The following is a 22,648-nucleotide window of genomic DNA, read 5'->3' as shown; positions in this document are numbered from 1 at the left end:
ATTCATCCATTATCTATCCAACCAGTCATCCATCATCCACCCATTTGTCCATCATGCATTCATCTATTCAACCATCCATCATCCATCCATCCATCCATCCATTCATTAACCATTCATTTATCCATCCATCCATCCATCATTAATTCCAACTGTTAATCCATCCATCCACCCCTTCATACATACAACCATTCATCTTCCACCCATTTATCTATCATCCATTCAACTATTTAACCATCCATCATCCATCTAATTGTTCATCCATCCATCTATTCAACCAGTCATCAATTAATTCATTATCCATCCAAATTTTCTATTCAACATCCCATCATCCATTCATTAATCCATCCATCCATTCATCATTCATTTATCCATCCATCCATCCATCATTAATTCCAACTGTTAATCCATCCATCCACCCCTTCATACATACAACCATTCATATTCCACCCATTTATCTATCATCCATTCAACTATTTAACTTTCCTATATTTCTACAGAATTTACTAACATCTACTGAATTTCCAGCCCTGTGCACTCTATAAATCCTGTCCCAGTCTTTCTATCTCATTGATCAGGAAGTCAATGTCAGACCTGGTTACAGCCGGATTAGAGACAACCATTCTGAAGAAGTTGACCTTATCGCCTTGAGGCTGGTAGCCCACCATTGTTGTTCCACACTCCATCATCATTGCCTTGATCTTGGGGGCAACCTAGATATAATTCACAGGACAGAAGCTTAAGGTAACTGGCTAAATAAAATGAGTGGCATAAAATATGTGGCATATACACATGTGTATTTGATCAGTTACATACGAGCAACATATGTAGACTGAGAAGTAGTGAGTGTGAGTATCTACTTACCTTATGAAGTCGTTGTCTTTTCTCCTCTCCATCTGGCAGAAGCCGCAGGCTTGGAGGAATGTACCAGAAACACACATTAGTGTGTTGGGGCTAAGAAACGGACAGAAGGGCATCATTAAAAAAAAGTTATGAAAGAAACCTTGACTCTGAATAGTACTAGTATGTGAAGGACAGTGATAAACTCTATTGTGATTGTTTTCACTCACCTCCCCTTGAAACACCATCTCATATCCTTCTCGGTTCTCTATCTTGTGGTAGAGATACTCAGACAGCTCCAGACATCTGTCAATGTGCTTCTCAAAGCCTATAGTGCCCTGTTAAAGATGACAGAACATCACAACTGATATTCTACACAAACATCTTTGTGCTGGATTAACATTGATTCTATGTTACAATACAGTGAACATACATCCACCATTCATCCATCCAACTGTTCATCCACCCATCCATCTCGCCATCTATCCATTCATCCACCCATTCTTCCCTCCATTCATCCATTATCTATCCAACCAGTCATCCATCATCCACCCATTTGTCCATCATGCATTCATCTATTCAACCATCCATCATCCATCCATCCATCCATCCATTCATTAACCATTCATCCATCCATCCATCCATCCATCATTAATTCCAACTGTTAATCCATCCATCCACCCCTTCATACATACAACCATTCATATTCCACCCATTTATCTATCATCCATTCAACTATTTAACCATCCATCTAATTGTTCATCCATCCATCTATTCAACCAGTCATCAATTATTCATCATCCATCCAACATTTCGTCCATCTATTCGTCCATCCATCCATCCATTCTTCCTTCCATTCATGCATCCATCCATCCATCCATTCGTTCGTCCATCCATCCATCCATCCATCCATCCATCAATAATTCCAACAGTTCATCCATCCATCTATCCACCCCTTCATACATACAACCATTCATCTTCCACCCGTTTATCTATAATCCATTCAACTATTCAACCATCCATCATCCATCTAATCGTTCATCCATCCATCTGTTCAACCAGTCATCAATTAATCCATCATCCATTCAACTTTCTGTCCATCTGTCCATCCATCATTCATTCCAACTCTTTATCCATCCATCCATCCATCCATCCACAACTTCATACATAAAACCGTTGATCTTCCACCCATTTATCCATTAATCCATTCAAATATTCAACCATCCATCTATTAATCCATCAACCATCCAACTTGTCGTCTATCCATCCTTCCATCCATCCATCCAACCATTCATTTATCGATCGATTGATCGGTCCATCATCCATCCATCCATCCTTCATTCATTCATCCATCCATCCATCCATCCATCCATCCATCTAAACGTTCATGCATCTGTCTACCCAATGCATTCATCCATCTATCCATCCATCCATCCATCCATCTAAACGTTCATGCATCTGTCTACCCAATGCATTCATCCATCCATCCATCATCCATCTAATTGTTCACCAATCCATCTATTCAACCAGTCATCAATTAATTCATTATCCATCCAAATTTTCTTCCATCCATCCCTCCTTCCATTCATTAATCCATCCATCCATTCATCAACCATTCATTTATCCATCCATAACATCTGTCAATGTGCTTCTCAAAGCCTATAGTGCCCTGTTAAAGATGACAGAACATCACAACTGATATTCTACACAAACATCTTTGTGCTGGATTAACATTGATTCTATGTTACAATACAGTGAACATACATCCACCATTCATCCATCCAACTGTTCATCCACCCATCCATCTCGCCATCTATCCATTCATCCACCCATTCTTCCCTCCATTCATCCATTATCTATCCAACCAGTCATCCATCATCCACCCATTTGTCCATCATGCATTCATCTATTCAACCATCCATCATCCATCCATCCATCCATCCATTCATTAACCATTCATTTATCCATCCATCCATCCATCATTAATTCCAACTGTTAATCCATCCATCCACCCCTTCATACATACAACCATTCATCTTCCACCCATTTATCTATCATCCATTCAACTATTTAACCATCCATCATCCATCTAATTGTTCATCCATCCATCTATTCAACCAGTCATCAATTAATTCATCATCCATCCAACATTTCGTCCATCCATCCATCCATTCTTCCTTCCATTCATGCATCCATCCAGTCATCAATTAATTCATTATCCATCCAAATTTTCGTCCATCCATCCTTCCTTCCATTCATTAATCCATCCATCCATTCATCAACCATTCATTTATCCATCCATACATCATTAATTCCAACTGTTAATCCATCCATCCACCCCTTCATACATACAACCATTCATCTTCCACCCATTTATCTATCATCCATTCAACTATTTAACCATCCATCATCCATCTAATTGTTCATCCATCCATCTATTCAACCAGTCATCAATTAATTCATTATCCATCCAAATTTTCATCCATTCATCCATCCATCCATCCATCCATCCATCCTTCCTTCCATTCATTAATCCATCCATCCATTCATCAACCATTCATTTATCCATCCATCCATCCATCCATCATTAATTCCAACTGTTAATCTATCCATCCACCCCTTCATACATACAACCATTCATCTTCCACCCATTTATCTATCATCCATTCAACTATTTAACCATCCATCATCCATCTAATTGTTCATCCATCCATCTATTCAACCAGTCATCAAATATTCATCATCCATCCAACATTTCGTCCATCTATTCGACCATCCATCCTTCCATCCATCCATCCATCCATCAATAATTCCAACAGTTCATCCATCCATCTATCCACCCCTTCATACACACAACCATTCATCTTCCACCCGTTTATCCATAATCCATTCAACTATTCAACCATCCATCATCCATCTAATCGTTCATCCATCCATCTGTTCAACCAGTCATCAATTAATCCATCATCCATTCAACTTTTCGTCCATCTGTCCATCCATCATTCATTCCAACTCTTTATCCATCCATCCATCCATCCACAACTTCATACATAAAACCGTTGATCTTCCACCCATTTATCCTTAATCCATTCAAATATTCAACCATCCATCCAATCATTCATCCATCCATCTATTAATCCATCAACCATCCAACTTTTCGTCTATCCATCCTTCCATCCATCCATCCATCCATCCATCCATCCATCCAACCATTCATTTATCGATCGATTGATCGGTCCTTCATCCATCCATCCATCCATTCATTCATTCATTCATTCATTCATTCATTCATCCATCTAAACGTTCATGCATCCGTCTACCCAATACATTCATCCATCTATCCATCCATCCAACTGTTCATCCATCCATCTGATTTGTTTTTCATTACTGCATTAAATCCATGATTTCTGCATCCTGAATCCTTAATTCATGAGTAACACATTATCAAGCACTGAGGTTCTGATCTCATGGATGTGCACACACACCTTTGACTTCCACATGAGCCAGAATTTGAAGATGTCTACATGGCGGCCACACTGTATGGCCTTGTCCCCTGTGTCATATGTGACATCATACTGCTTATCCGGCTGAAAGAGATATCCTGCACACATGGAGTTACAGCCCTGAAGAAGACCCTGAAAACACACACACACACACACACACAGTGAGAGAGCAGGAACACTGAGTGGAGATGATCATAATAACATGTCAGCAAGCAGCTCTCTCTCTTTTGATTATTTGTCTCTCTGCCTCTCTTTTCCTCTTGTTCTCACCCAGCTTTCTTTGCATTCTACTACTGAATTTTACTCTGTTCCATTGCTATTCAGACTAATTTATTTTGAAACCCCCATTTCTCCTTTTCTCTCTTACCTTCTCTCGGACCAGAATGGCGGAGCACTGTAGTGGAACGCCCATCATCTTGTGTGGGTTCCATGTGACAGAGTTTGCTCTGCAGAAACAACACTGATCAGAACACGCTGTTCACACATGTGTAGTTGGTAATAGAGATAAGAACATAGTAGAGTATGTGCTTAGCAGGTGCATAGCAACCATTATAACATTTGAAAATTGAAGTTTCCCCCACTTTTGGAAAATCATTGTATTTTAGTTTTATGTTGTGTGTCAGCAGTGTGAAGATAACTACATGCACTGCATGAACTAAATGTTTTTGAACAAAAAAAATGCATGTTAACGGCAATTAACTTAAACATAAACATAAAACATAAAATATTTAATTTGACATTATTTCAAAAGTGCAGTCTTTAAAAGAGTCTTAAGTGGGTTAAGAAACAGCCATGTAAGTGTACAGTCTTAAGTACACTTCAAGTGTCTGTTTATTTCATTAATATTATCTGCATGTACAGTTTTTAAAAAATATATAATTTTAAAAGTTGAAGTACACTACAAGTGGACATTCAATACAATTAAGCTCACTTCTTTTTCACAAGGTTGAACAACAAAGTGTTAACCATAACTGCACACTTAGCTTCTTCTTATCAAATTACGACTACTATGTGAATGTTATGTCACCCAAATACTACTCATGAAGCAAGCTGATAAGTTTTAAAATATGTCTCTCCTCTTTTCAGACCAACCCTTTGCCCTTGGAGCGTAATTTATTTACCATACCTCTCTACGCCATTCAGCTTGTGTCTGTGTTTTCTAGACAGCAGCAAACCTCCACCCCATGCACCCTTAAAACACACATTCACACCATCAGTTTAAATGCACCTTATTCAGAGTGTTTCAGCATAATCAGTCTGTTAAAGTGAATAATGAAATAAACACAAACGTACATCCACATGAAGCCAAATGTTGTATTTCTCACAGATGTCAGCGATCTCATTGATTGGATCAAAGGCTCCATACACTGTAGATCCAGCTGTAGCGTTCACAAACACTGGCACAAACCCCTGGACAGCAGAGACACAACAAAACCATTTCACCAGATAACATACACAAGAGTCGCTCAAAACGAAATCTTTCAAACTAAACTCATGAAATGCTTCTGAAACAAATATGAGCTTAAAGGAACCCCATTTACAAATACACAAAATAATGATCTTTAAAATAGCATCATATGACCCCTTTAATGGGCCAATACTGAGATACTATGTTCTGATGTCTTTTAGATACCTCATTCATGTTTGATCAAATAGTGATATTAAAGAAATGTTGCCGTTTCAATACAGCTTTAGCTTTAGAAGTCCAATGTGCTTACAATCAAAGTCTGCAGTGCAAGAAATTAAAGGTGTCAAGGCAGTAATGTGCAGTTTGTATTTTGCTCAAGCACTAGTAATTCTTCCTTACAAAACCGTGTGTTATCGGAGCTGTAAAATCTATAAAGAAAAATAGTCGAAAACAGACGAACGTGATTATGCATTATTGTCTAAATGACTGTGTTTGAAGGTTTGCATGGTTGTGGCAGAAATTTCAAGACTGGATTATAACTTTATACAAAGATGCAACACAATAGTCTCATATAATGTTGAAGTCTTTTGGTTAGAGTAGAAGAGTTTATTCTTGTGCACTGGAGACTCACCTTCTGTTTGGCATCAATGACTTTGGCCTCCAGATCAGCCGGAATCACTCTGCCTCTTAACAAAACACGCAAATGTTACAGACTTTCGTTGATGAGACAGTCCACAAACACACAGCACAGACACAGAGAGCCTCCACTTACCTCTCATCTGTCTTCAGCAAGATCAGATTCTCTGTGCCGAAACCCAGCACTGCACTGGCCTTCTTTATAGAGTAGTGACTCTGGGAACAACATGGTAACGGACTGGTAAGTGGTGGGGTTTGTACATTTATAATTACATTCAAAGCTTCAAAACTGACAGTCAAGACCCATAAAGAAGCACCAGTCAGCATAACTCTCACATCTCATTTGCATTTGCATTCATTCAAATATGGTGCATCAAGACAGGTTTAACATCACTGATCTGTCATGGAACCAAGATCGTTTTAATGCATGCAAATGAGACGTGAGAGATGCAGCAAAAGGAAAAGGTTTAGAGAGAATTGGTCACACAGAAAGCTAGCATATGGTTTCAGAAGACTTACAATATAATGCACACTTTTTTTTGTCAGTTTTGGAGTTTACTGCATTCATTGCATGAGAAAGAAACACCAAGATATTCTGCAAAACATTTTCTTATGAGTTTGATGATACGGATAATGACATAATTTTCATATTTTGTCCCATTTCCATTTTATGGGTTGACTTCAGAAACAGTTGATAGTAACAATGCACACTGAGTAATAGCTTAAAAATATCGGGAATACTTTCAGGCTCAGCATCTAACAGAGTACCGAAGGAGAGCGAAGACAGAGAGCGAGTAAATGACCTACATGTTCAGAGGTGAACAGCACCAGTCTGGGAGCCGCTGCCATGCCTTTGATTTTAACCTCAGGGTAGTGTTTATACCGTGCCACCATCACGCTGTACATGTTTGAGATTGCTCCTCCTGCAAGAACACACATTTTACCACATCAAATAGGTCTGTAAGTAGCCCTATAAATATCATATCTGATGCACATATTTCTAAGGCCTTTATCAACATAATCAAAAGTTTGCTGTTGTACACAATCTCTTACACACCTTCTTGTTTACATAAATGGCCATATAAATATCAGCAACTGCACCAAATTGCATATTTTAGTTTTTTTCTCCTCGAGTGTGAGCTCCATATTTTCCTAGATCACACTGTAGGACACAAAAGCCTGATGTATCTAGTATAATGCTCAATAAAAAACATATATGCAAACTTTTTGAAATATTTCTTTATTTAATTTTTTTGTTTAGTTTAGTTCAATATACTGTTTCAGTAAAAATGGATTTTTCTGACTATTTTTTTTTTCATATATCAGGCTTTTAGTCTTAATATTGTGTAGCAATTATCTCAATAACAGACCGAAACATTCTCATTTGCCTTAAATTAACTGAATAACAAATAAATAATGAACAGTTCTTGAATATTCTGTTGCTGGATTATAGTGGGTCAAATTAATATTTGTGCATGCATGTATTTATAATTGTCAGCAAAAAAATGTATTAACATGGCAGCCCCATCCAATCTCGGCTTCTAATAAAGTTTCTTCCTTTTCCTATCTAAAACACTCTAAGGATTTTTTTTCCCTTGCAGTATTCATTGTAAAGCCTTGGAACAATTTGTATTACTACATCATAAAAAATGGGAACATCGAGAAAGAGCCACAGTTTGCTTTTTGGTTTGTGAATCTATTCACCCACCAGTTCTTAAGAGGAAAACATTAGCCATTGATGTTTTATATTAACCATTATTCCAATTGTTCATCATTCTGTTGTTTACATGGCCACACCTGGTGAGAAAATGCCATCGCCCTCTCCATTTGGCCAGCCAATGATCTCTCGCATTTTCTTCAGGGTGAGCTGTTCCATCAGTACAAACACCGGTGCAATCTCATACGTGAACCTGTAAACACACACACACACACCTCATTCCTACTTGTCCCACATTAATGAGTGTCCTGACAGCAGGAGGTAATTCACATCAGTCTGTTCAGTCCATCACTGAATCATTGTGATGAGAGGAACCCCGCTGGAGGCATCTTCAACCTATTAGCGCCAGTCAATAATCATCCACGGTGATTAGTAATGATGAGCAGCTCATTAGTACATGCAAATGTCAAGTGCTCATGCAGTTCTGTCTAATCAATATAAACAGTCCTGGCATATAATTTAGAGACAGCGTGAACCTGTGCAAACATGAGAAGGTGAAATCACATACTGCGGAGCCCGGGGCTAGTTGTCACAGGTTTTCTAGTCAAAAGTCCAATTATAGTTTTGATTTCTCTAGCAGTAGTTTTATATTTTAGATTCAAACATCTAGTTCAAAACTCAAAAAAGTGTGCCTTTTTTTTTTTGTGCATTCTGTCTTCCAAATTACTTTTTTGTAATAGCTTTTGGGTAAATACAATAAAAACCACACAGTCATACAGTACATTCAGACAAGAGGGTAGTTTTAAAAGCAGATTTGAATGTTATTTATTTATTTAAAAAATAAGAATAATTTTATAAAATAAATTACACCAGTTTGAACATCTTTCTTGATTTCTGTCGTTTTTTTTTTTTTTTTTAGTTGTATTCCGCTTCATAATTATTTTTTAACTTTATGTTTTGCTCAAATAAACGAAAAAAGTTTTTTTTTTTTTTCTGGACAATAATGATGAAAGTTTTCAACATATTTTTAGAATATTTACTGAAACAAAAAGTCAGACTATCCCTGGTATATACTTCCTTATTCCTTACATACAAACGTCTGTATATGATCACTCTAAAGTACTTCATGAGGAGAACAAGACATTTTACAAGAGTTCTTGATCAGATTTGATGTCATTTTCTAAGAGTGTTAATTTGCTGTTTTATGACACCATCAGTTCTGTCATAAAACTGACTGTTGGCCATTATAAGCATTAAGCAGCAGTGTCAAACAATACAGCCCCTAAAATCCAAAGGTGCAGTCATTTGGGAATGAGGGAAGTAAATCTGAGGATGTGGAGTAAATCTTTTATTGATCAAAGGAGAGTTTGGGCATGGACTGTGAAAGACATCATAAAATCTCTGACCCTCAGAGGTCAAACAGGACCAGGGGACTCACTGCTGTTGTCCTTATATAAATGAAGAAGATCCCAACGGACCCATAAAAATACTTTAAACTTCCTTTTAGTTTTATAATCTGACATCAGAGTCTTTAGACCAGACCATGCAGCCATATAGTTTTTAAAGGACTGGCACGGTTAGTTTTAGCATTCCTTATAACTTTAAGCTTAAAGGGATAGTTCACCCAAAAATGAAAATTTTATGTTTATCTGCTTACCCCCAGGGCATCCAAGATGTAGGTGACTTTGTTTCTTCAGTAGAACACAAACGAAGATTTTTAACTTTGATTAGAGTTGGAGCTAAACTTTGCAGGACAGTCGATCGCCAGGGGCAGGGTTGGGCACCCCTGCTCTAACCGTTGCAGTCTGTCAGTCATATAATGGAAGTGGATGGGAATCACGGCTTTGAGAGTCAAAAAAACATACACAAACAAAACCAAATTAAACCCTGCGGCTCGTGACGATACATTGATGTGTAAAGACACGAAACGATCGGTCTGTGCAAGAAACTAAACAGTATTTATATCGTTTTTTACCTCTGATGCACTGCAATGTCCGAACTGTCCTGAGGACGTTCTCAACAGCCGGCACGTTGTGTATGTTTTATGACTCTCAAAGCCGTGATTCCCATTCACTTCCATTATATGACTGATAGACTGCAACGGTCAGAGTTAAAAATCATCATATGTGTTCTACTGAAGAAACAAAGTCACCTACATCTTGGATGCCCTGGGGGTAAGCAGATAAACATCACATTTTCATTTTTGGGTGAACTATCCCTTTAACAAAGACTATTGTATCATACATGACACACACATGATCAAAACTTTGCTGGAAAACATCCCTTTTAGCAAGTAAAATGTCTTTTTGTATAATTGTAATCATGTAAAAAACAAACAAACAAACAAACAAACAAGAATATCAATAACATTTACTGGACTGAATCAACTTAGGTTTGCTTGATTATCCAGACATCATTTTTAGAAAAAGCATGTTGAAATGTGAGTATCAAAAACATCAGTTTAAGAGCTCTCAATCATCATTGTACTGCATTGTATTGTGTGCTTCAAAAATACTGAGCTTTGATCATAAAACTAAGCATGTACATATCATCTTACTAAGACATATTATTGGGAGATATAGAGTGACAACTCATATTTATATGCATTTTGTGTAAGTAATCTGTTATACTGTTATAAAGATCTCATTGATTTATATTACAAGCTGTCAGTTTACTTTTTGGCCATATAAATATCAGCAACTGCAGCAAATTGCATATGTTTTGTTCAGCTTTTCCTCCTCAAATATGAGCTCCATATTCTCCAATACCATACTAACCATAAATGCCAAATGTGTCAAATATAATCCTCAACAAAAAAAAAACACATATGCAGATTTTTTTAGTAATTTGTCCAAAGATTCAAATAAACAATTTCTTAAAAAAAAAAACAATAAAATACATTTTAAAAAAATACTGTTCTGACAATAGAAGCATAGCAGTGTTTACTAAGACAAGCATCACTATTACGGTTTCTCATGATTCAGAATCTGAACAAACATTAAATATAATAAAAAAAATGTGTGTAGCCCCTCCCTCATCATTTGTGCTACATGCATGTATGGTACCTCAACTTTTATTAAGAGGTGTGATATTAATATTATAAGCAAACTAATCCATTTTTGCCTGCAATACAATAAAATGAAGAACTCACTTCGACGTAAATGGAATATCTAGAGATCAGAACATCGTAGAGACTTTTTTTGAGTGGGCCTGTAAGCAACCACAACAACCCAGCAACTGCATAGCAACACACTAAAAACACCCAGAACACCTTAGCAACTGCAAAGCATTGCCGTACAATGGTATATTTTGATCTTATAAAACCACTTTTGTTTTTGCCATTTTTGAACACTAGATGCATTTTTGAACACTTTAGGATGAACAGATGAATGGGTGGATGGTTAGATGAACAGATGAATGGATGGAAGAAGAGCTGGGGGTGGAGGTGTGGATCGTGTCAGAGTCTCAGCTGGCTCTGTGTCTCGTGTTTAGCTGTAAATTAGTCTTGACCAATGAGCTGGCCGTGTCCATCCGCAGGCTGTCACATATCACTGGAGCTTTTCTGATGAGAGCTAACGCGTGTTATTCTGAGCTGCCAGTCATTTTATCCCAGTCTTCAGTTAACAGAGCAGCATTACACTTTATTTGCTTTTCCCGAATTTAATAGTGCTAATATGTTTTATTCTTCGTTTACATTTATATTTTATGTTTTTGTTTCTTTTGAAAATTTATGTTTAGTTGATTCCGTATAAATAAAACGCTGCATCAGCACAGTTATGTTTTATGACATACAGTATGTGCATGAGTCTTTGAAATGTAAAAATGACTTCATGGTCAAAAAGACTAACTATGCAAAAATGATGTTCCCTTTCAGTCGGTCACTCTCGACGGCACATCGGATGACCGACGAATTGGGGATCTCACCTAGAGAGACCAATCCACTTTGAGCGTAAACTAAACGAGCCAATGCACATTGGCATGCGATTATTGCATCCAGCTGCCGCTGATCACAGCGTGAGTATAAGTAGGCAGCAGATGCAGCGCATATTCAGCTTTTCGCTTCGGAGCCGAGTGGTTCTATCGTTCTGCTCCTGACCTTCTGCTTACCGAGTGAATCTACAGTTCGAGTTCAAGCACGCTCTTCGAGGGCTCTCGAATTGGTTTTCCCGTGTCGAGTGGGTTGCACACATCAGGCTGCACTACCCCCTGTGTGTGTTGCAAGCGGCCATCTCCCCTGTGCGCTTCAGCACACTAAAAGAGCATTTCTAAAAGAGCTCCACAGTTGGAAAGTCTTTTTAAAGACGCGTCTTTTTAAAGGTGCCTTTCCATCCGTGCGTTTCTGGATGCGGTCGTTACCTGGCGCCGGGTGAGGGTCACGATCGCTGCCTCTCGTGTCTGGGCATTAAGCACACTGAGGCGGCTTTCGTGGACGAGTCATGCTCCCATTGCGGGAGTATGACCGTCTCGGAGCTGCGGACCAGACTCCGTTTCCTGCAAAGGGGCGGAGTGCCCGTGACACTGCCTAGATCTAGGGTTCCCTCTGGCAGCAGCCGGGGGCGCCCTACTTCTGTCACTGGCCAGACTGGTCTTACAGTAACAGTGAGGAATTCCCCTCCGAGGGCTCCTCCATCCGCCGGCACTCCGAAACCAGTGGGGCTGTCGAGAGAGCAGGCTGGACCCTCAAAAAGGGTGCCACCTGTATCTTCCGAGGCTCCCCCCGACAATCAGATGTCGATCGCTGCATCGGAGGGTGAGCCAGACTTTTCTGGGGAGGAAGATGCCGGATTCGGATCCGGAAATGATGACTATGCTTTCCCGGGCTGCCGAGAGTGTCAGGCTCGAGTGGAATCTTCCACCGCGTCTCGATCCCTCGAGGTTGGACGATTGGTTTCTCGGGGTGGCTTGTATCTCAACAAATTAGATTATGGTGATATGCCAATCAGCTAATCAACTCAAAACACCTGCAAAGGTTTCCTGAGCCTTCAAAATGGTCTCTCAGTTTGGTTCACTAGACTACACAATCATGGGGAAGACTGTTGATCTGACAGTTGTCCAAAGTGAGGATAGCAAAATAAACTAAACTGTGACAAATCATACTCATTTTTCATACAGTGGACTACCAGTAAAATTTATACAAATTTGGAGCCAAAAATTATTCAGACACTTTGACCTGACCATGTTTTGCTTAAGTGTTCTTTCTTTAATTGCTATTGCGACCTTTTTACACCACAGACTGAACAAAATTAAGCATTGCTTGGTAATTGGTTTACCTAAATTGGTATTAATTGTGCACTTAAATTTAACAGCTGACAGCTATTCAACCTAATTCATTACATATACTTTCTATCAAAGTTATCTGACATTATCAAGATGAATTTGTTCTGACACAGTTTAACTCTGAGCTACTGTCATATTTTATTACCATTTTCTAAACTATAGCGAATAAACTGTGATAATGCGAGAAATGTTGAAGGTGTCTGAATAAATTCTGGTTTGACTGTACATCAATTAATACCAGCAAAACTGTGTGTTACCAGTTAAATCAGGCAGAAATAGCTCCTTAAGGTAATACTTGCAGGTCACCACTTTTTACATTGTGGTTATAAATTGAATGTTCAACAGCAAGTCAATGGGAAATTTTAATATTGTAATCTTTTTTATTATTATTGTTATTTTATATTATAAATGATAGCAGATGTAAAGCTAAAATGATCTGACAAGGCTAGAATTGAGGCTATACATTAAGCAATTTGGACTTAATTAATAGTAGATGTTTAATACTTAACATTAGGGGTTTATGTAGACATTTTGAGGAATATAAAAGTTCTGCCTTGTAGTACCATAAAACTTCATAAATAGGTTAAAGTAAATTGCTGAATTGTCTTATTTGGTCAAATTGATTTACTCGCTCAACACAACAAAGCTGAATGAAGGAAGGGGGAACTCACATGTTAGTGTTGGCAGTAGAGGTCAGCCACTCTCCAGCTAAACCAATGATGTCTAGACCTGAAGACAGCTGGTTAAAAAACCTTGGGTGACCTACAGAGAAGGAAAGAAAATGAGACACTAACACCATTTGTATATGCATGCACTCTTAAAAATAAAGGTGCTTCACGATGCCACAGAAGAACCTTTTTGTTTCTAAATGGTTCCATAAAGAACCTTTTAATCATTTGAAGAACCTTTCTGTTTCACAAAAGGTTCTTTGTGGCGAACGAAGGTTCTTCAGATTATAAAAAGAATGGTTCTTCTATGGCATCGCTGTGAAGAATCTTTTAAGCCCCTTTATTTTTAAGAATGTGTGTTACTATAACATTTTGAAACATTCATTTAATGGGACGAGCAGGTGAGGGTCACCCGTGCGGACGCCGTATTTGAGCGTGTCCCTGCAGTCTACCAGGATCTGCTCCAGACTCTCTTCATAAATAGGTTAAAGTAAATTGCTGAATTGTCTTATTTGGTCAAATTGATTTACTCGCTCAACACAACAAAGCTGAATGAAGGAAGGGGGAACTCACATGTTAGTGTTGGCAGTAGAGGTCAGCCACTCGCCAGCTAAACCAATGATGTCTAGACCTGAAGACAGCTGGTTAAAAAACCTTGGGTGACCTACAGAGAAGGAAAGAAAATGAGACACTAACACCATTTGTATATGCATGCACTCTTAAAAATAAAGGTGCTTCACGATGCCACAGAAGAACCTTTTTGTTTCTAAATGGTTCCATAAAGAACCTTTTAATCATTTGAAGAACCTTTCTGTTTCACAAAAGGTTCTTTGTGGCGAACGAAGGTTCTTCAGATTATAAAAAGAATGGTTCTTCTATGGCATCGCTGTGAAGAATCTTTTAAGCCCCTTTATTTTTAAGAATGTGTGTTACTATAACATTTTGAAACATTCATTTAATGGGACGAGCAGGTGAGGGTCACCCGTGCGGACGCCGTATTTGAGCGTGTCCCTGCAGTCTACCAGGATCTGCTCCAGACTCTCTGGCTGATCACACAGCTCTAAGTTGAAGCCCTCCATTCCCTCCAGCAGCTGGTGCGGATGATGGAAGTCCAGCACTTTTGTGGATCTGTCGAAGGTCTTGCGCACATAGTTCGTGAGGATGTCCACCACCTCCAACAGGAACTGCATCGTATACTCCTCACCATTTTTAGCAGGAAGTAGATCTGTGACCAAAGTTGTTACACAGATTCATCAGTAAATCAAATTGCTGCTTGTTCTTACAGTTTCCTTCATTCATAGAAAAATATGTCATTTACACATGCTGGTGAAAGAGAGATTTTCTCTCTCTTTAATGTTTTTGAAAGAAGTCTCTTATGCTCACCAAGGCTGCATTTAATTGATCAAAATACAGTAAAAACCTTAATATGAAATATTATTACAATTTAAAATAACTGTTTTCTTTTTGAATATATTTAAATAAAATTAGTCCCACAATGTCAAAGATGATACCATTCAAAAGTTTGGGGTAAGATTAAAAAAAAATAAATAAAAATAAATAAAAAGAAAAGAAATTAATACAACTGTTTTGAACATTGATAATAATAAGAAACATTTCTTGAGCAGCAGATCAGCATATTATTATTAAACTGATTTCTGAAAGATCATGTGACACTGAAGACTAGAGTAATGATGCTGAAAATTCAGCTTTGCATCACATGAATAAATTACAGTTTAAAATATATTCAAATACAAAACTTAAAAATTTTAATAATTGTAATAATATTATTAATAATGTAATAATATTTCATATTTTTTTCATTGTCTCATAAGAGGCTTCCTTCAAAAACATTTAAAAATCATAATAATTCAAACAGTTTTTTTTGTACGAGTGGAAAGCAGAATATTTAAAATAAAAATAATGCTACATAAATGTCATAAATCATTTACATAAATGTAAATCACCTTAATATCTATATTTTTTTGTTTGACAACACTGACAAACTATTTGCAGGCAAACACATGTATAGACCAATCATTTGTTTTAACATCAAAATTCAAAACCTTTTTTTTTTTTTAGCCTTTTTATTCATTCTAAAGCATAATTAACTGCATATCAGAAGAAAAATGTACATAAAATATAAAGAATCCCATTGCAAATTATATTATAAATTACAAGTATATTTTTTATAATATAACATTTTATAAAATAAGTTATTTTAGTAAAAGGCAAACACACACACACAGAAAACGGACACTTAATCTTTGAGTATGAGGCTGATGATCAGGGGATTATTGTCACTCACCTCTTGCGTATAGATTGGAGAAGTCCGTCTCTGTGCGTCTGAAGCGAGGGTCTCGAGTTAAAATGCTCCTGGGCTGCTGTTCGTTAAAAAACCCGACAATTCGGCTCTTGTCGTCAACATTATTGTTCTTCTGCAAAAATCCTGTATTATTACACAGAGAAGAAGACTGAAATGAGTGCCTCCATTTTTTCCAAACATTGCAGCAAATACTTTAACACAGATCTTTAAACGTCTCTTCGGCGCAGTGTCCGGCTCATGTGTGTTTATGGCACAGGTGATCTGGGGCAGGTAACAGTGATTTAGATGGACTGTAAATGAACCCTCCGACACCACAGAGCAGATCAGGTTAGGGACCATACCGCAGTTTATAAATGCTAGTTAGCCTACATGTAAAATAATTAATAATAAAAATAAATAAAATAAAAAATGATTTTACTTTAATTTAGTAGCTTTTCAGGGTGTCTTCGTTTAAAAACAACAACAACAACAAACAACAAAAGATACCTGAGTGCAGAGTATCACACTGCTAGGCTACAGAGGAATTATTACAGCATACACAAACAACTGTGCATCGAGGCAGCAGCACGCGCTTTCAATCCGCATATGAACGCCACTGCAGATTATTATATTGTGTCTTCTGCAGCTTCCTCGTTGTCCTCATCCTCATCTTCCTCAGCTGATATGGGATCATTCAAGCGGTGCATGGCTCTTCTTCTACCACTGCAGCGCCACATATCAAGTAGCCTATGCCAAATGAACCTAATAGAATATATTATAGCTAAAATATATAATATTTATACTCCGTAAACCACATTGTCATTTTATAGGCAATCTTATTTATATTCGAACCTTTATATTTATCTAATGAAGCAACCATAAACCGATTTAGCACGACTAATTCATGAAAGACCATTTCTTTTGAAATCCCCTCTTATCAGTAAGCATTATGTAAAGGGTTCATGTTATCTCGGCAAAGCAGAGGCTTGACGGATTGTGGTTTAATAGATCTCCACTGAGCATCAATTCTCTCGGAACACATTCATCTGCTCACCTCTTAACTCGATTGTAACTATATGCCGGACAAAAAAAAACAATCGTAAAGCTTTATCTTTAATAACCGCACCGAAAGGGATTTTCTTTTTAAATTAGCCTACGTGGTTAAGCAAATAAGCAACATTTAGCAAATTCTGTAGGCTGTTCTGTTTTTCTTTCTGTAGTCTTTTTACTGCAGTGCATCTTCAGTCTTTCAGTGAAGTCCAATAGACTATATACTCACCCCTTTACATTTTTCTTTAAAAAAAGAAACGCATTTTCAGTCTTCTCCTCCATTCATCGGTACATAATAGAGGTAGTAATTGCTGGTGCTGTTGACTGTCATTTAGGTGACCAGCAGAAACCACCAAAAGGGGGCGCTATGAGACACATCTGCTCGTTAGAAAGCAATTAATACAGACATATTATGCACCACAGTGCCAGGTGGTTTTTCAAAATAGTTGGCGTAGTAGATATTTCAGGCCTGCAGACCATGAAACACGTCCGTTTTATTCACAGAATTGTTTATATTTAGCCAATTTGTTTTATTTATTTTTTTCAACTTACCGCATATCTTCATTCCAAGTTTCCTCGTGCATCCATGAGCGACTCCACTCCAGTCATAGTCTACGGGGAGAAAACGGCGAAATCTCTAAGTAATCTGGCAAATAAAGCGATAATTATGGTCCCCGCCTATCCACAAAACACAATTGAAGCCCTCTTTCTAAATGCACCCAAGCGGTAAATGCACCATGCTCCTAATATGAAATTAATGTGGCAGGCAGCTGAACAGAATTCAGCATTAATGCGGGCCAAATCAGGACAAGAGGTGGATGTGGAGCTGCCGCCCCTGCGGCCCAAATCCTCAGCAGCGCTATTATGAGTTCAGCACCATTTACCAGCAGCTCATTATCTCTCCCAGCAATCCCGACCCATTCTTCTCCAAATGCCTTCTCCTCTATTCATCTCAGGTGCATTACATCGTTTTCTATTTCAACTGCAATTCTGATTTACTTGTATTAGACTGTGATGTAAATAATTGGCATGCTTGGCAGATAAATGTGGCACGAAAACATAAAGTGAATTTTGAAATCTGATGCAATTTTTTTTATTTCTAAATTTAGATTTCACATTTTATATAGGGGCCTACATGACAAAATTTAATGACATCTTGTTTTGAAAAGACTGCATATAGGACACTTCAAGAATTTAATAAATAGCGATGATTTTATGCTTTTGAAAATTCTAAAAAAAAAAAAAAATCAATAGGCTATAAAAATAGAAATGTGAGAAACTAAATTTACAATTGCTAATCTAAAAAAAAAAACAGAGCCCAGGATGAATGTGAGCAAATGTACCCCGCAGCTACAGACATAGTCACAATATGCCGTGGCTAATTTTTGAAGAGCATGTTTCTGTTCATAATGAAATTAATAAACAGAGCTGTTTGCTTCCCCCATCACAGAGAAACACACTGAAGCGAGCAACGGGCCATTACTACCGGTTTAGAGTGCCTACAATTATAGATACACTTCATATAATTACACACTTCTGCAGACAGACTCGTTCCCGTTTTTACCTTTTAGACCGAGATGACAAAAATATATAGAAGTCGGCTACAATACTGAAGCTATAAAACTGTCCTGCAATATAATAATAACATCTTAATAATACATTTTAATAATAGCTAATGTTAATAATAATGATAGCTAATTTAAAATTACAAAAAGTATATATAGGCTAGCCTAATTTTAATAATAGCTAGCCTACATTTTAAACAATAGTGGGTTGCAGATGACCTGTTAGTACATCTAGCAAGGCAAAAATGTATTTAAAATGAATAATGACGGATCAGAGTTGGCTGCTCGTCTGTCTTCACTAATTGCCTGCTGTGTGCAGGTGTGTTTAAAGGCCATCACCTATGTTGACAGCGACATTGGTCTGGCTGGCGCGGGAGGTCCGCCGCGCGCTCAGTGCTGCGGTGATTTGTTGCTCCTGACGCGTTGCGAATAGCGCCGTTTCCCCGTCTCACCGACAAGATTAATGGCGTTGGCCACAAAGCAAATAGCCGGAGTGAAATAGCGGTTTATCGGTGATGGACCTACTTGAGGAGGGTGGCCGTAAATTTGTCGAGTTGGGATCCGGATCGCCGCCAGAAGAGGAAGAGGAGGAGGAGGAAGAAGCCGCCATCAGCCCCAGTGTTTAAGTCCTCAATCCAAAGAGCGCTGTCACTCTCAGAGAAACTGCTCCTGTTTTAGCAGACAAAAACAGTCAAGCTGACTGGAGGGGAGATAAGAGGGGAAGTTCTGCATCAACACCTGCATCATTTAAGGTCCATATCTAGCATTTTTTAATTTAAACAATAATTAGGTCGAATATGTTAATGCATTAGATAGTCTCATATAGCCAATATATCTGTGCCACTCTTTTCTTTAAAAAATCAAATGCTTTAGGTTCTTTGGGTTACATGCTCCTCTGGAAACAGAACCTTTTTTAATTTCTAAAGAACAACAGAACCTTAACAAAAGAACCATTTCAACATAAAGGATTATTTAAGTGGATGCGTTTAAAATCAAACTATTATTATAATTAAAGAACCTTTTAGAAACCAGTCTACGCACACAGGTTGCCGAGCCTTAAAATGATTTCTTGCAGGCTTACTTCCTAAAATAAGTCGAATAAGCCGAGAATATATTAAACATCCCACGACAAACCCAAGACGATTTTGCTTTTTTTTTCTCACTGAAAATGCTACTGGATCAAAATGTCAAATGATTTTAAGACCTCTGCATTCAAATAATACTAGAACTGAAAGGGTGCTCTAAAAGTTTCTTTCACAGAAATGGATTTGGTGCTCACCATCATGCCAATAGGAATCACATATTGTCTTGATTAATATAGCCTATGTTAACATTGATTAAGAAATGGTGCATATTGATTTCTCAATTCAGATGACATATGGATGAAGAAACCGATGGCTGTTGAAAGGTTAACAGAAACCTGATACTAAGCTATATCTATATGCAATATAAATTTGCATTGTTAGATTTAAATAGGCTTTTTTTTTTTTTCAGATGACAGAAAATCCACAGTTTTACCGAATAAACATAGCCTACAGCACAAAAGCGCTGGCTGCACTGAAAACCTGAGTGTTGTGAAGCACCTGTTAGATTAATAATTACAGTTTTACTTTAGACGATCAACAAAAACATAAAAAAAAAAAAAAAGTCCAGGAAGCCGCTTACCTTGTAAAAGAAACGAGAGTATGCAACAGTATCCAAAATCTCCACGCAACTAAATTTCCTCGACGTCAGATGCGCCCTCACTCCTCCAAAATCAGCTCACAAATATATATATATATATATATATATAAAAATCTCATTGACAGATCACGATGTTTTATTTGCTGCTACTCAAAGCGCAAATCGCCTATTCGACACTGCATGCGCGTGACGCGCGGCTAGTCATCCTCGGACCTGTCCACAACATCAGACTGGCTCTGAATCACATCTCACTTCTACAGAAGCATCAGCACGAGCGTTATTACGACAGCGCTGGCACCTTCCCGCAGGACTTTGTGCCTTAAATGAGAACGCAAGTCACGAACAAACACTTCCCAAGTTTGACACAGCAGCCACACACGACAGCAACGCAACGCACAGCACAACACATGCTGCCCCGGAGAGGAGTCTGGGTCATTCTGACCTTCAAACATCAAGGACAACACTGCTTGTTAGAGTTCTTGCGTTTTATGTAGCACCTGTTCTTGAACAGGTTATTCATAAATATCTATAAGCGAGAGACTCATCGAGCTTTGAAGGGTTATTAACCTTTATGTTTATGCGCAAGTGATCTTCTTAACCTTGAAAAGAGAAGCTCTTGTCTAAGAAGTTTTAGTGCTGGATGTTGGACAGGAATGGGAATGCTGTTCAGATTGGTGTTGTGGGGGAACTCCACATGGTGGCAGCAAGCGTTCAATGAATGCAATAAACTCAAGCGAATTCACACGCACATTCTTAGTTCATGCATGCAGTGCTTTTATGTTTTCTTCTTTTTTCATCAAGGTCATAAGATTTCCTTAAGCATTATTTTACCTAAACACCTTTGGCAAGAAGGAATGCATCGACTGTATAGGAGTGATAGGCTACTGATCGCTAGATTCTGTCATATTGAATGTGTTTCAGCACCTGGACAGCTCCCTCTGGGACTCAAATCAGCAGAAGGACTGCAAAAAACAAAACAAAAAAAAAAACGCAAAATAATCAAACTGAAAAATCATCATACCCCCTGTTTATTGTCTACAAAGAGGTTCTTCAATGGTTTTTCCAACTCAAAGAACCCTCTTCAACGGAGAATCATTTTCTGTTGGATAGAGTCTTGAATTGGCAGTCACACCTCAGCTTCTAAATGTGTGTTTGTTGAACAAAGAAACGCTTACTGAGTAACTTCAGAACCAGTTTAGCTATTCATTTATTTTCTATCTGTATTTTGACATTAGCATTATAGACATTGGTGGTCATTACAAAATAAAGCAACTTTCATTGTAAGTTTTTTGGTCTTGCAGTAGCTGTATGGATGCGATCAAACGTTCATTTTGAAAAACAACGCTGTTCTTGATTCAAGCCCTAGTAATTTCAGTGAGAAGCAGCAGGACAGAAGCAGAATATGATCCTTTTTTGCAGCTTCAGAACCTCAAGTCGACGCAAGATGGCGCTGGTATATTAGTAGCGGTCCGCAAAGCTCAGTCCACACGCGCACCTGCTTCATCTATGCAAATTATGCCATTAAGCAACACAATAAAAAAATAAAAAAATAATTGTATTATATTTGTATAGCGTTAAAACATTGTTCGTAGACATTATAGACATTTGACTTTTTGGAATGTGGTCAAGAGTTCATAGGCTACAGGTAAGTAGTGATAATAATAATAATAATAATAAACAAATTATAATAATAAAAATGATATTCCCAGTGATGGTAATCAGAAAGATTTCATAGCCTAAAAAGAATGTTCAAAATGCAACTCAACTTGCAATCAATCAATCAATCAATCAATAGCAAATTAAAATGAATAAACAAATAGTTTTGGCCCTGATTGGTAAATAAAACATTTTAGTCACAGCTTTGACTTGTTTATCATAACACTGCACACTATATATTTTAGAGGAAGTATTTCACTTAGTAAATTAGCTTAATACAATTGTGTTTTAATAAAAAATGTGTATGCAATATTTGTATATGTAGTAATCCTTTTAGAAAAGCAATAAGCAGTCAGGTCACAATATAGCAACGTATCTTTCATCTCACTGCTTAACAAAATAAATT

The 22,648-nt window shown here is 37.7% G+C and overlaps 1 protein-coding gene across 1 annotated transcript; it reads right to left on the bottom strand.

Moving 5' to 3' along the window:
* Window positions 1-493: 493 nt before the first annotated feature.
* Window positions 494-20,673, bottom strand: LOC107742980 (glutamate decarboxylase 1-like). The gene is made up of 17 exons (XM_016556069.1): window positions 20,569-20,673; window positions 19,429-19,572; window positions 17,891-17,950; window positions 16,292-16,432; window positions 14,969-15,211; window positions 14,560-14,650; window positions 8,182-8,294; window positions 7,192-7,307; window positions 6,521-6,600; window positions 6,380-6,434; window positions 5,634-5,750; window positions 5,467-5,531; window positions 4,708-4,786; window positions 4,323-4,472; window positions 1,068-1,175; window positions 862-951; window positions 494-710 (listed from the first exon to the last, which is right to left on the bottom strand). The coding sequence occupies exons 2-17, from the start codon at window positions 19,511-19,513 to the stop codon at window positions 537-539; spliced, it is 1,767 nt and encodes a 588-aa protein (XP_016411555.1). The 5' UTR covers window positions 19,514-19,572; window positions 20,569-20,673; the 3' UTR covers window positions 494-536.
* Window positions 20,674-22,648: the final 1,975 nt, after the last annotated feature.

The sequence above is a fragment of the Sinocyclocheilus rhinocerous genome, unplaced genomic scaffold, assembly GCF_001515625.1.
Source record: "Sinocyclocheilus rhinocerous isolate Xijiao unplaced genomic scaffold, SAMN03320098_v1.1 scaffold45, whole genome shotgun sequence".
NCBI classification, from domain to species: domain Eukaryota; kingdom Metazoa; phylum Chordata; class Actinopteri; order Cypriniformes; family Cyprinidae; genus Sinocyclocheilus; species Sinocyclocheilus rhinocerous.
Note: the sequence above shows the minus strand (reverse complement) of the source record. Positions and strands in the feature narration are given on the sequence as shown.

Excerpts from the sequence above, each read along its gene's own strand:
- LOC107742980 (XM_016556069.1), bottom strand. The coding sequence starts at position 19,513 with ATGGCGGCTTCTTCCTCCTCCTCCTCTTCCTCTTCTGGCGGCGATCCG. Across the intron at positions 14,651-14,968 it reads CAAATACGGCGTCCGCACGG|GTCACCCAAGGTTTTTTAAC; the intron begins GTGACCCTCACC and ends CCTTCTCTGTAG. Across the intron at positions 4,787-5,466 it reads AAGCTGAATGGCGTAGAGAG|AGCAAACTCTGTCACATGGA; the intron begins GTATGGTAAATA and ends TTGTTTCTGCAG.